Below are 13,777 nucleotides of genomic sequence, written 5' to 3'. Positions count from 1 at the left end.
AATGTGATTTCAAGTTAAAAAGACTTGACACTACTCTACTTTTATTAATAAGTCTGTCTAACGAGACTCTCAGGAGAGTCTGATGAGAAAGGTGAGCACAAAGTGGGGTCTACAAACAAGTGTCACCTGGACTGGTCTCAGAGCAAGATGCTCCAGTTAAGCCTCAGCCCACATACCGGCTGCCGGAGGACTGGTTCGAGGAAAGCAAACTTAAGCCTATTTCCTTTTGTAATTAAAACCTGAGAGTTGTGTCAACAAACTGTTGGGTGGCCAGCTGGCGAACAGATCCATTTCTGCTCTTAGTGCTTCCGGGGCAACAGCATCATTCCATGCAAGTGTCGACATTAGGACATGGGTCATTTAATTGTCTCAATGGTAAGAAACAGAGAGTGCATGAGGATGGACAAATGGGCAAGGAGAGTCAGGGAGGACATTACCTGATGGAAGTTTCAAGCCAACCTGACATATTTTAAAGGTCCTTTTCATGTGTGAGGAGCTGGATGTGCTTCATAGGTAGAAAGTTTTCCTTTGTCAAATATTAGTGAATAAAGAGGTCCCCACATAAGAAGTTTACGTATTATTTCACTGTTATTCTGCTTCCACATTTTAATGGAAATCCCTAGGGAGGAGCTCCCTGTTTACTTGCAGGGAACCAGCGCTTCCCATGGGGAGGCCCAATGGGTCAGAACCCAGCCAGATGCCCAGAACAGGTGCTCCTTAGAGGTGAAAGTGGGACTCATATGGTGGAAGTGGCTTGTGAGAGTTTTTGTTTAAAAAACCAGCATCTTGAATGGAAAAGGGAGAAAAGAACTGGAATATTTCTCCTAATGCTTGCGAATAAGGAGGGAAATTAAATCTCTCCTTTTATAAATAGAGCAACAAACCAGGTAACACGGAAAAATGAATGACTGCCCGCACACCCCCGCCATCCCCCTATAATAGCTGTGACCCTAAATGTGTGTGGCTCTCTGCTAATGCTCCATTTCTTCACAGACCTTTGGGGAGCTGCCTGGGAAGTGGCCATGTTTAATTACAGAGCGGTGTGGTTCCCACTGCATTTACCCTGTAGAGATGCACACACAGACACTCTCTGCCTCACTCTCCTAGCAGAGGGGACAAATCTCTGCTGCAGGACGTGCTGACTTTTCTACCGGAATGTCTCAGGGGCATCTACCTGCTGAAATGGCACAACCTCTGAACCCCAGTCTTTGCTTCTATCAGCACCTCATCCTCTGCTTCCATCACTGTACTCCCTGGGGGGCTTTTCCCAAGCCTTAGCTGTCCCAAAGAGGCATGATATTTCTAATCAGTACAGCTTTTCAGCCAGCAATGCAGACATCATGAATGTAGCAGTCTAAGGGTTTTATGCTTTTTACATTGACTAAAGAGATGAAAAATAAAACCATCATCACTCTAATAAATAAGAAATTATCTCCGAGGGTGGCGAGGGCTTGGGAAGATCCTCAGCATCATGCATCTGTGGAAAACACCAGGCTGGTTGAGGGTCTGGCGGACAGAGGGCAGACATGGCTCCTGTTATCCTTAGCATCTTCCTGTCACAATAAGCAGTTATTCATTCTCCACCTTCTTGCCCAACAAGCTGATGAGAAAAAACTGTAACAACTGTAGGAATCTCTAGTGTTGGGCAGGATGGATTCTGTTGTGGAGAGATGGGCCCCCTAGAAAGTAACACAACCCAGCATTGGTGACTGGCAGAAGACAGCTACACACACCTGGGCCCCAGTGCTGATGGGGCACACACCTTAGCCAGGTAAACAGGAAGTCCACCCCTTTGCATTTCTTTTTTGACCAAGTCTTTAAATAGTGGTCCACTGATTTCTTCTCTAGGTCACACCGAACAACCCCAAGCAGACAGAGTTCTTGACAGTTTTGAAGGAAGGCCCACGAAAGACAGAAAGGCTGCACAGGTGTTTGCAGACAGAGCAGGAAGGTCTGGCAGCACGTCCCAGGCATCCCTCGTCATGCCATCTGAAGAAGTCCTTTCTTTATCAGGCTGCTGCACTCTACCTGGCCGGACTCCTCCTCCGGGCTCTTCAGACCACTGGAAGGAAGGAGAACAAGTTCAGTTCTGCAGGCCAGACCCCAGCCTTGCTAGGGAAAGCAAGTTCTGGCAGAAACTGGAGATGCATCAGCAATGCTGCCAGGTTCTCTCAGGCAGTAAGGCCCGTGTCCAAACTCTTCTAGTTCAATCTCAGGGGCAGCAGCTTCTGAAACTGGGCTTTCACAGCCAAAGGAAAGGCTGACTGAAAGTGAAATGAGTCGTGGCAGAAGAGAACAGGGACCCGTCCTGTTGTGAGGGCTTTCATTCAACAGGAGGTGAGTCAACCCAGCCTGTGGCCAGTTCCCCACTAAGTGGCGGCTTAATAGGCAGCTCATGAGCTGGGCCAGGGTTCTGGTGGCAGAACAGCTTCCCCTCAGGCCACACAAGAATGGACCCATTTGCTTCTCAATGGCTGGGGCTCTGTGGCTGTCACCATGGACCCAGTTCCCAGCACCTCCCGAGTTCAGCTCTGCCTGGACGTCTTCCTGCTCTGATCCCCCCCGCCCCGGTTCGTCTGGAGATGGAAAGGTATGTGTCATCTCAGGGAGAGGGGCTTCAGCCTCAGTGGTAGTCTCTGAAAGGCTAGACTTATGCCAAGCTCAAAGCTAACATCCTCTCAAAAGTGGGTACAGAAGTAATACTAACAAGAAACTTATTCTACCCTGAATGACTCTGCTGAGATGCAGACAAATTGGTACAAAATCTACTGCAAATATTCTTAAAAGACTTAAATAACTTTTGTATGGATGCTAAAAACAAAACGAAAATACTTACTTTCATTAGCCCAATGGTGGTCCCCAGGTAGTGGAACAGAGATGTGAGCAGAGGCTTCAGATGCCCTGGTTTTCATCCTAGCTTCCCTATGGACTTATAGGGGCCTCCAAGCAGGTCTTTGGCAGACTCAGTTTACCCACATCACTCACAAACCCTCCTCCTCTTAAGGCCATTATGAGGATTAGTGGATTAGCATCCTCAAAAGCTGTGGGCCTCCGAAGTCACTTAGTCATGGAGTTATACACAATTACTACAGTTCTTGAAATAAGAACAAATAAATGTGCTCCTGGGTCTTCAGTTCCTTCCAGGTCAGATTACCATGAGATTCAGTGAATACGGCAGTGTCCCAGCTTCCTACTTTCTCCATGCAACCTTGAGCTTCTGGAAAGCCAATGGTTTACCAGAGGATGCCCGTGGGTGGATTAGCCTGTGGGGATTGTCTCCTGACCCACTACTTCCTGAAAAGGAACTTTACGTTTATCATGGGCTCTTTTGGTCAAAATAGCATCCTGGAAAAGCCTGTTGATGGGAGGCTTCCCAGAGCCTGTCTGGATAAAGGGGCTATTTGACTCCATGAATGTTGAGCCAGAAATGTGCTGAGCAGGTCTCCCAGGGTGCGGGTTTGGCCCCACATCCAAATGGCCAATAGTCTGCGTGGATGTTGGGGAAAATATTCATGAAACAGTGGTAAACTTAACAAAGAGCACAGGATCTAAGAGCTTAGAGAGTCCATAGCGACCTCCCAGGGGCCAAATGCCTCATTTCATCAGTGGGAAAGGGGAGGTGACTTTCTCAAGGAAAAGAGAATGAACATCTGTTGCATGCCTATAATTTGTGATACATTATACAAGGTACTTTATATCAGTTCTCTTTCAATTTTCGTAACATCTTTTTAATAGGAAAACAAGCTCAGAGAGGTGAAGTAACTTGTTAAAGGTCACACAGTCACCAGTAAGGGTGAAAGAGCTTCCTTCTGAGAAAAACACATGTTAGAATAAACTAAATCTGACTTGGTAGGATAAACATTCTCTTCTTGCTCTCCCTTCTTCCTGTTTCATCCTCCAAGAATTTCTGCCCTGGACAAGGCAGTCGTTTCTCCACCCAATAGCATCCCCTGAGGGAATAAGGTCCCTTCTTGATGCAGGCCCTTACCTGTTTCTGAGTGGCAGCAAGAAGTCCTTCCCTTCAGAAGGGCACTGGGCTTCTCATGCCGGCAGATGAGGTCCTGGCACCACTCACAGTGTTTTCGGATCTGGCAGCAGCTGCAGGCACAGAGAACATGGGCTAGGCAGGAGCCTGGCAGGAGCCTTCCTGCAGGGGCTCCAGAGGGATGGACACAGCAGGGGGCTGAGGGCTTTGCAAGGTGGTAGGTAGCTTTGGGGCAGATGCTGGCTAAGAACAAAAGCACCTGTGGGCTGCCCCAAAGGACCAGCTCTGCTGACATGGCTCTGGGCTTGCAGGGCAACCTGGCCACCAAACTGGCTGCTTTCTCCATAAAGCAGCAGTTGGGTAACTGTAAATGTAGTACCAGCCTTAGAACTGTTGTCAGGACTGGGGAAAAGCATCCCCTTCAGGCTGCAGGGTTGTGAGGGCTTGGGTCAGCCATCAGGTTTTGCTAGTAGCAAAGTAGGGAACGTGGCTGGGCTGAACGGACATATGGAAAGGATAAGAGAGCAAGGCATGGACCTCAGGGGCTTGGAATCCTCTGAGGACTAACATTCTCTGGTGGAGGCAAATCCAACCTCTCCGTGAACCTGTGTTACCAGAGTCTAGAAGCTCAGGGTTATGAATGCTCCTGCCTCCCTCTGTGGGCAGCACTGAACAGTTTGCAGAGTTAGCAGGACAAAAGAACCAGGACAACCAAAAGAAGGGCAGAAAAGAAAGCACTGAGTAGGACCTTATTTACCTAGAGACACTTAGAGCTGTTTTTCTTGGGATACCATGGAGGATGTTTTTTCTATTCATTCGAACTTTAACATATATATGATGTACACATTCATTGACTGGGGCTGGCAGGAGTCTCTTGGCTGACGTGCCCCCAGAAAGATGAGAGCCCCCAAAACAAGCCTATTTGCTGTGCCCCACCCAGCCCGCCTCCCCAGCACTGTCCTGGGAAGGTTACTGGGGCCTCTGAATCTTGGGCAGCACACCTGAGAAGGGGCCTTCCTTCCTGACTTGCTTCTGTCCCGGGTGGCTAGGGTGGTCTGAGCATGGGGCCCTCTGAATTGCAGTCTAGCTGGGGACCAGCTCATCTCATCCTGGAAGGATCTAGAGGCCTTGATTCCAGTTCCACCAGAGACTGCTATCTTGCAGCTAGGAGGTGGGCTTACCCTAGTCATTTACCAGTCAGGAGTGACCCAGGGCAGTGGGATCAAGGCCTCTAGATCCTTCTGGCATGGGAGGAGCTGGTTGGTCCTAACCAACTCTGCAACTCAGAAGGGCCTCATGCTAAAAACCCAGTGAGGGTATGGGGGTGGGTGAGGGCTTAGTCTCTGGCTTAGGGATTCTGAACTTGGTCTCTGGCAAGAATGGGCTGGGAAAAGACATTCCCAGCTGGGAAAGATGGGACTGAGAGAATTTGTACAGGCATACAAGATATCCTGTTTCCAGAGAATCTGGCAAAATTAGCTTTCAAGTCCCTCTGGAGAGGCTGACATGGGCCCCCAGTCTTGTCCCTAAGGCTCTAGGGCCCTCGTGGCCACAGAAATAGGACTATGGACATGACGGGGGAGCCCACACAGCCAGCCAGCCATGAGAACTGAGGCCAGTGGTCCATTAGGTTGCTCCTGCTCCCCCAGGGAGGTCCTCGTGAGCGGCAGAGCCTGGACTATGCCCCGCCTGAACCAGGAAGCTTGCCTACCACCTTTTCTGAGACAGGTGGGAGTAGACTGCTTGAAGAGGAGGGAAAGGCCAGCCTAGTTCAGACCTTGTCCCTCACTACTTAAAGCTGGCTCAGACGAAGAGAAGGGTGTGAGCAGGCTGTGGCTACTGTCGACAAGGGGGAGCTCTAAGAGACCCTCCATTCACTGCCCAGACCAGAAGCAAGGGCGTTAGATGCCCCAATAGCAACAAACAGGACAGACACTCTTATTTATCTGTCTAAATCCTAGACAACCTGAGAGGGCTAACGTCTGGCTTCCTGCATTAATACGCAGCTCCTTATGCCAGTCTTTGCCAGGATGGCCCATCCACTATCTGTGTCCACCTTGAGTTAATCTACACTGAGCTGACTGGCAGCCTTTAGCTGTTCTGTGAATTCTTTGTGCATGTCCAATTAGGTATAAATTATGTGAGGGCTTGCTCTGTGACTTAGATGTTTCCAGGGGATAAATCTGGCCACATGCTGTGAATATAGTGTTAGGGCCTCTCCCTTTGCAGAGCAGTCCAGTCAGGAGATACGGGCAAACAAACAGGGCTAAGACCAGAAAGTCTCTGTTGGTCAGGCAGGCTTCTGGAAGATGCAAGGCCGAAACTGAGTTTTAAAGGATGAGAAGGGGCAGAGAAGCAGAGAAAGGGGGAGGGCTGTCATTAGCCTGTCATAATAGCAACAGTAACCTTTGACATGACTTTAGGATTTGCAAAGTACCTCTGCAGAGAGGAAGCACCTCCGCAATTTGCCAAAGGAGGTGGAGCCACTTCTAGTTCACTCTGGAATACTGCACATCCCCATCACAACTCTGAAGGCTCCAAACCCAGCAGCGGGGAGAGAGACAGAGTGCACTGCAGTCTGCACTGGCTTCCCTCAGTGCACAGACCCACTGGGGGCACTCTCCCAGGATGTGTGCCCGCTGACACAGCCTGGCTATTACCAAAGGTCCTCTTGACTTTGCTGACACCACTCAGACACCATGGTGGTATACTATGCCGAGGTGGCCCTACTGGGCATGCTGCAGATGTCCCTGGGAGGGCAGGCAGGAGGGAGAGCTGACCCTAGGGGCAGCAAATACTCACTGTATCAGCACACACGCAATGATGAGGACAGCCAGGGCCACGATGGAGACTACCACCAAGGCGGTGATGGCCTGTTTCTTCTGGCTGGCGGCCACCACTGCCAGGAGGTCTGCATGCTCACAGCGTGCACCGACGTACCCAGAATGGCAGCTGGGGAAGAGGGGAACATCAGCACGCTCTCTGACAGAAGTACTTGTTTCCCCATCTCCCAGGGAAGCCTGGGCCAGAGGGACCTGAAGCCCTAGGAAAAGCCCCAAGGAGCCCCCCAAGCCTTTGCTATTGGAGGCAAAGGTGTCAGCAAAATCACTCCCACTTCCTTGCACAGACACCTCCTGCTTGGAGAATGAGGGGTAACTATCAGCTTTCTCACAGGTGGGTGAGAGATGCTACTGAGTGCTTCATTATTATTGTTACTATGCCAAATTCTGGGGCAACAGAGAAGGCAGCAGACATGTGTATGACATGAAGTGCATTTTGGCAGTTCATAAAAATCCAGGTTATTTTTAAACTAGATGTGTGTTCTCAGGAATTCTGATGAAAAAAAGGGAGAAGACATGCTAAACCATCAGGAGACATGGGCTGTAGTTTGCTTTTTTATCTTTGTTTAGTTGGTTCTACAAGCATTTGCTGAGTGGCCCAGCCCATGAGGCCAGTGTCTCTATCTGGTACCTGTAGGACTTAAGAAGCTGCTATCTCCTGTGACCCTTGGTCCTCATTTCCAGCACTACCCAGCCTGCCTCCGCTACAGGAGTAGTAAGGGCACGAAAGAGGTCATGTTCCTGAACTTGCATATAGCCTGTAAGGGCCGATACCAACTCAAGGTGATATTATCACCAGTGTTGCTACTATTTAGAGACTCTTTGGCAGCAGTCATTTCAGTAGCACCTCTTCCTGTGTGCTGAAGGCTGATGCCGCTTTCCACTGAACTCAGCCTATGCTAAGCGTTGCCCCTACCCTCACCCTCTGCTCTGATTCTGGGGCAGCCACAAGTGGTCCTCCCCGGATGACTCCTTAGGACATGTACTTTAAGGACATGATGGTCATATTCTGATGCAGGCATTTTTCTCCCCCAAGCACATAATTCTTCTCCCTAGAAGATATTTAGCTTACACACAGGTCCCTTTGTCTGAGGTGACTTTCTTCTTGTAATGAAAATGATCACTGCTGCCTTCCTAGGTGGGGAAGCTTCCTTCCCACAGGGGACTTCCCCAGGGAGCAGCCTTGCACCAAACATTGCACACTGGAGTTAAAGTTTTGTTTTGATTTTGTCCCTCAGGCATGGCAATGACAGCTAAACTTTTTTTTTTTTTTTTTTTAAGAGTCTACCTTTTGATGAAATGGCCATACCATCACTTTCAGTTTTAGGCTAAAAGGCCTTTTAAGAACAAGAAAGATGAAAGGGGACTAAGGGTCCTGGCGTGCCTGCTATTCTGCCAGGGCTAGCCCCAGGAGCATCGCAGTTGTGACTCCCCTAAATCCGGGCTCCTGGGTATTCCAGACCCCAGCTGCCAGAAGGGTACTTGGAGCCACAGGATAAATGTAGTGCAGTTGCTGGAGCATAAGTTTTGCTCAATGTTAGCAAAAATTTAATCATTTTAATGTTAAAGGAACAGGCTTAATATTTATATCTATTTATTATGTATTATATTTACATTTGAATATTTATATGAAATAAACATTTATACTGTATTATGTATATTTATATATACTATACATCTATAATATTTATATTACGAATGTATGGGTTTAATATTTAATTGGCAAACAGGAGATGCTGCAAAAGTTGCTATTTCAGGCTATGACCTGGGTTTCCAGAGCATACAAGCCTCTGTCTTTAATGCTGCTTAATGGAAAAGTCTTTTATTAGTCCTCTATCACTAAACCCAGTTTTTATATACCTTATTTAAAGGTTTGAATTCAGGCACTTGCTTTCCTGTTAAGGGTTACTTTACATTTCACATACATTTTCTCATTTGCTTCCTGCACAGATAAGTCATTCGCCTGTGCCCCCCCTGCTAAGGGAAGGGAGAGAAATTCACACCCAGGTCTGCTGACATCAGAGTCCGGGTTCTCCCTCAGGCACCAGGGCTGCTTCCCCTGCACACTGAACAGGGCTTGGGATAGGAATGCCATAGATTGAGTTCTTGATCAAATCTGGGTTTTGGTTTAGCTTCCAGTCTTTAAAGGGTAAAAGAGATTTGAGGTTTTATGTTCAAGAAGGGTGCAAAGCGTTTGCAATCTTCGGTAAATAAGGAAGCTGAGGGAGGCCAGCCAGACTCTGGAAAGAGGAGGAACAAAGCAGAAGAGGGGGCAGTTCTAGCAAGAAGACTTTTCTTCAGAAAAGATCTAGATTACAGAACTCTGAATAAGAAAACAGATGCTCACAGACTGGAGCTGGGAGGGAGAAGGCTGAGGGGCTCTGGGACAGGGGCAGGTTTTGTCTTTTGTTTTTGTTTGGTTTTAATAAAATTACATGAAGGCAAAAGTCAAGAAACAGCTCATGCTGGAGGTTGTGGAGGAAGCAAAGGCACTGGCCCCTTTCCGGGGGGAAGCTGACAGTGGCCTGGAACGGAGGCTCCAGCTGGTAAGCAGCAGGCGTAGGGGACGCCTGTGTCTAGAGAACCCTGCAATGGGTCCCTCCTCTGGCACATCTGCAGGTTTTCACCCTGCACCCGGGTGGCTCCCACTGGGTTGTGGGCTTCCTCTATTTGGTATCTGATACTCTATTCCCCCCTCCACTTTACGTCCCACCTCCTAGGTTCCAGTTGACCTAAAATATTCCCCATTACAACAGCCCAGGGTCAAGTAAACTAGTGCAGGGTCAAGTAAACTACCTGCCCCTTGCCCCCCTCAACTCCTGCTCCCCTCTCAGCCTGGAATCTTATTCCTCACCCTCCTCCTCAAACCCCATCTCAAAGATCACATTCTGGGCAAAAGATGTAGTTTAGAGATTAACTTATTCTTTCTCCCACTCACCCATTCATCTCTTTTCCATAGCTCATTCCGTGGGTCTGACCTCTTCTCCTCCTCAGGACTAGCCCACCTCTCTGACGGCCCTTCCGGCCAGCCTCCATGCTCCTGCGAGCAAGACCCAGCTCTACACAAACTCCAACAAACCGCCAACCACAGGGGCTGGGGAGCTTGGGCTTTGGGGTGACTGGCAGATTCCTCTCCAGGAGCTGCAGCCAAGCCAATGGGATTTCTCTGTAGACAGAGGGTGGTGCTGCCCTCCTAGGGAAGAGTAGTGTGAGGAGGATTTGCCTGTGAATTCACAAGGACCTACTTGTGAAAGGTCCAGGCTAGAGGAGGGTGAGCACCCCACCAGGCAAACTTGCATGGTGTGAAATGTTGCTACGCTAACCTTCAGGTCCTGCGAGAGAAGGGTTCTAACACCTCCCCGACCACTTGGTTCTGAAAACATTATGAGTTAACAAATGACTGCTGGGGGCTCCAAGAAATTCTACTTAAATAAGAGTGGCTGCCAAGTGCTAATTACAACACATATCATTTATTGCAGGCCCTGTGCTACACTCCTACATGAACATGAATCAGTCTCATTTAATCCCAGCAATCACAACTGCATGTGAGGTCAAGGCTGCTCTTTACATTGGTTTACAGATGAGGAAATGGGGGCTTCTAGAGTTTAAAAATGAATGACCTCATCTATGGAGGCTACCCTTCATGCAAATTGGTTTGGAAGATAATCTGGAAGAGTGACCTAACGACAAACTCACAAACACAGCCAAAAAAAAGACGGGCTGCTGACTGCCCTCTGAAAAGGGCTCCTTGCTGTAGGTATGCCAGGTTGCGAAGATGTCCCCAGTGCCCTCTTAACTCACTAAGAAAGAGGGTCACCTGGGCCAGGTCACATTCTGCTGACTTTACATGTTCTGCCTTTCAGAGGAATATTCCCCATTTGTGTGATGGCCCTTTACAACTAGCCCTGCTAAAAAGCTGCCACCAGCAGAATACCAACAGGAATGCCACTGTCACTTTACTATCACAGCTGCAAATACTCAAACCACAGTCTCATTGATTTGGGGAGTCCAACATGTTTCTGCATGAGAATTTCCCCAGTGAGGCAGAGGAGGAATGTGGGTTGCTGCCTAGTAGACGAGACTCCAGGTCGAGGCCTGGGTGAGCTCCAAGAACAGTGAGACTTAGCTCCACGCAGCCAAACTGCTGCTGGGAGGCAGAAGGACCTGCGGTTCAAATGTTTGGGCTTCCCCCAGGACCTCCCAGATCAAAATCTCTCTGAAAATGGGCCCTGAGTGTTTGAGTGTTCTCATAAAAGGCCAAAGATAATTCTGCTGAAGCTAAAATTGAGAACCACTGTGAGAGTGTCATCAGCAAAGTCACCTCTGGCTGCCTGTTGGAATTGCCTGGGGAGCTTGAAAAAAATCCTGATGTCCAGGCTGTACCCCAGACCAACTAAATCTGAATCCCTGGGAGAAATGCCTGAGAACTAGTATTTTTAAAGCTCTCAGATGATTCTACTAGGCCACTGAAGCTGAGAACCACAATTCAGACTTTCTGCCTTGGGATGGAGAGAGGTCCTGTCTCCTCCCCAGTTGTTTGTAATAATGAGGATGCTTCCCAGCTGCTTTTGATGAGGGGAGAGAAAGAAAAGGTCTGGTGACAAACTTTTTTTTTTTTTTAACTTCCCAAACATCTACTAATATTAGATTTAACTGCACTGATTATTGTAGGTACAAGTCACACAGGGAGGAGAAGGGTCACCTCACCTGGTTGCAAATAAATCTCACTTGACTCAGTTGCTGTCTTCTCCTTTACCTCAGACCCTCGTTCCCACCTGGCTGCACATTAGAATCACCAGGGAAGCTTGGAAAATGCCAAGGTCACACCCCTAGAGATGTTCATCCAACTGGTCTGGACACCCAGGTGATTCAAGTGCGCAGCCAGGTCTGAGGACCACCGAGATAAAACTGTCTTTCAAGTGCACAGAATCAAGAGCCAACAATTCAAAATTTGCCACTTCCCCTTCCCCTCCTCCCTCCTTGTCTCTCTTTCTCTCTGGGCATTTCCCCAGGGTGGTGGCTGTAAAGTGGGCCCCCTCACATCAGGTGAAGGAGAAATGGGAGATGTTGCTCCCTGTTTAAGAAAGGAACCTAAACAAAACAGGAGTCATTTAATCACAAAGGGGTATGAGAAATGTGTAAGACTGAACATTGTCTTATATCACCCGACCATTCAATTTCATCTGTCTAGAGTGGGTTTTGACAAACAGAAGGTTCTGGAATGCTGTTTTGTCTTCATGATTATGAAAATGAGGCTGTGGAATCATACTCAATCTGCTTTCCCGAAATAAAAACCAGGAAGAAAGAAGTGCATGAGGAAAAGGAGAGAGTGTTGCACAGGAGGGACAAACAGGTTGTCTGAACTGCACAAGGAGCCACGGTGGCTGGAAAATAAAAGGCAATGTGCTCCAGCCAGGTAGGGCCCTGAGGCCTTCTCATTTTTGTTACTGATTTAGTCTGGAGGTTGCTCTGGTGCTTTTCTTAGGAGCAAACTCTGTGGCTATAGGCCTCTCCCTTTTAACTAGAAGAATAAGATGATCTATGATCTGCCTTTCTTTCCCCTCTATGGAGGGCTTTCAGGTCTTCTGGTTGCTCAGTTGACCCCCAAGGCCCTGTTTCACCTGGCTCATGGTGCCCTTTTAACATTTTGAAGAAATACAATAATGTAGGTAGGGCTGTGCTTTTAAAAATGTTTTTTTTTCTTAAGGAAAAATTTCCCCAACTAGAAAAGGCATGCTTCGAAGCAAATTGGGAAGTACATAGATTATAATAAAGTAGGAAGAGAAAGAAAGAAAGAAAAGAAAGCCCACATTGTTACAGTGCCCCCTGCCCTCACCGGAGTCCAACTGACATTTCCTTCTGGACTATTTCTATGTAGTTTTTGCCATAGTTAAGATTTGTTTTATGTTTTTTACAATTTTGTATCAATTTCTTATTTAACATCTCCACCATTTCACTATGTCATTAGAAAATTCTGCAAAAGTCATTTTAAATGATTGTTCAGTAATGTATGTACAGTTTGCTTCACTGAACCCTTACTATTTAGGCTGTATCTAATTTTGATAACTTAAGTAATGCCAGGTGATTATGTTTGTGTACATACCTTTTCTTACATTTGAGATTATTTCCTCAGGATAGGGTCCCTCAAGGGGGCACAACATGGCATAGACTTTGGAGCCAAACTGTCATGGGTTCAAATCCTATATCCTGCTTAATGCCTGTGTGACCTTGAGTTAATGTCTTGTGAAGTGACACAGGGGCTGTATAGGTGCTAAACATTTAAATAAAAGGGTGGGAGCATTTACAAGGCTCTTGAGAGACGTTGTCTTCATAAACAATGATGTAATCTCTGGTAGGAGCTAGTGCTGTGATATTTTGCCAAAGCTTTTGGCAAAGTCCCATGATATGGTCTTTAACATGAGGGTCAAGGACCAGGTTGACCAAGGACCAAGGACCGTGCTTGTAGAAATGTTTATATCAATTTGCCTTTAACATGGAGAAATTCTGCTGGGCTGGGTAGGAGTGGGGGCACTGAGCCCAGGGACACCTCTATTGGGCTTACACATGCTTGGCCTCTTAAGAACCGGTCTTGTTAACTCCTATAACCCCTCTGCTCCGGGCTGCGTGGAGTACAGGCTTCCTCTGCAGCACTGCCTGAAGGTCTGCGTGGGAGAGCTACAGTTCTGTGTTCGACCCAACTTCTACTCCTCCTTTCGCCAGGACCTTACAGCACCCTTCAGCTGTGGTCATGGCAACAATGGGCTGATCACACTGGCGACTGTGCTGATGGCCGCCCCAGCTTGAGCTCCTATGCTCTGTTGAGAACCAAACTAGAATATTCTCCAGCACTGTCTGCTAGAACTTGCTGTGATGATGGAAATAGTCTATTTGTGCTAACACAGTAGCTACCAATGACCTAGAGGTACTGAGTACTTGAGATGTGGCCAGTGAG

General features: G+C 47.8%; 1 protein-coding gene across 1 annotated transcript in view; it reads right to left on the bottom strand.

Moving 5' to 3' along the window:
- Positions 1 to 1,345: 1,345 nt before the first annotated feature.
- TGFA (transforming growth factor alpha) overlaps positions 1,346 to 13,777 on the bottom strand; it is a 94,494-nt gene continuing 82,062 nt past the window's right edge. Inside the window, exons 4-6 of the mRNA XM_036908305.2 lie at positions 6,788 to 6,937; positions 3,989 to 4,098; positions 1,346 to 2,062 (exon numbers count right to left, since the gene is read on the bottom strand). Of these exons, the coding sequence (XP_036764200.2) occupies positions 2,055 to 2,062; positions 3,989 to 4,098; positions 6,788 to 6,937 (268 nt within the window). The 3' untranslated portion in view covers positions 1,346 to 2,054. The remainder of the gene's footprint in view (positions 2,063 to 3,988; positions 4,099 to 6,787; positions 6,938 to 13,777) is intronic.

The sequence above is a fragment of the Manis pentadactyla genome, chromosome 2, assembly GCF_030020395.1.
Source record: "Manis pentadactyla isolate mManPen7 chromosome 2, mManPen7.hap1, whole genome shotgun sequence".
Lineage (NCBI taxonomy): Eukaryota > Metazoa > Chordata > Mammalia > Pholidota > Manidae > Manis > Manis pentadactyla.
Note: the sequence above shows the minus strand (reverse complement) of the source record. Positions and strands in the feature narration are given on the sequence as shown.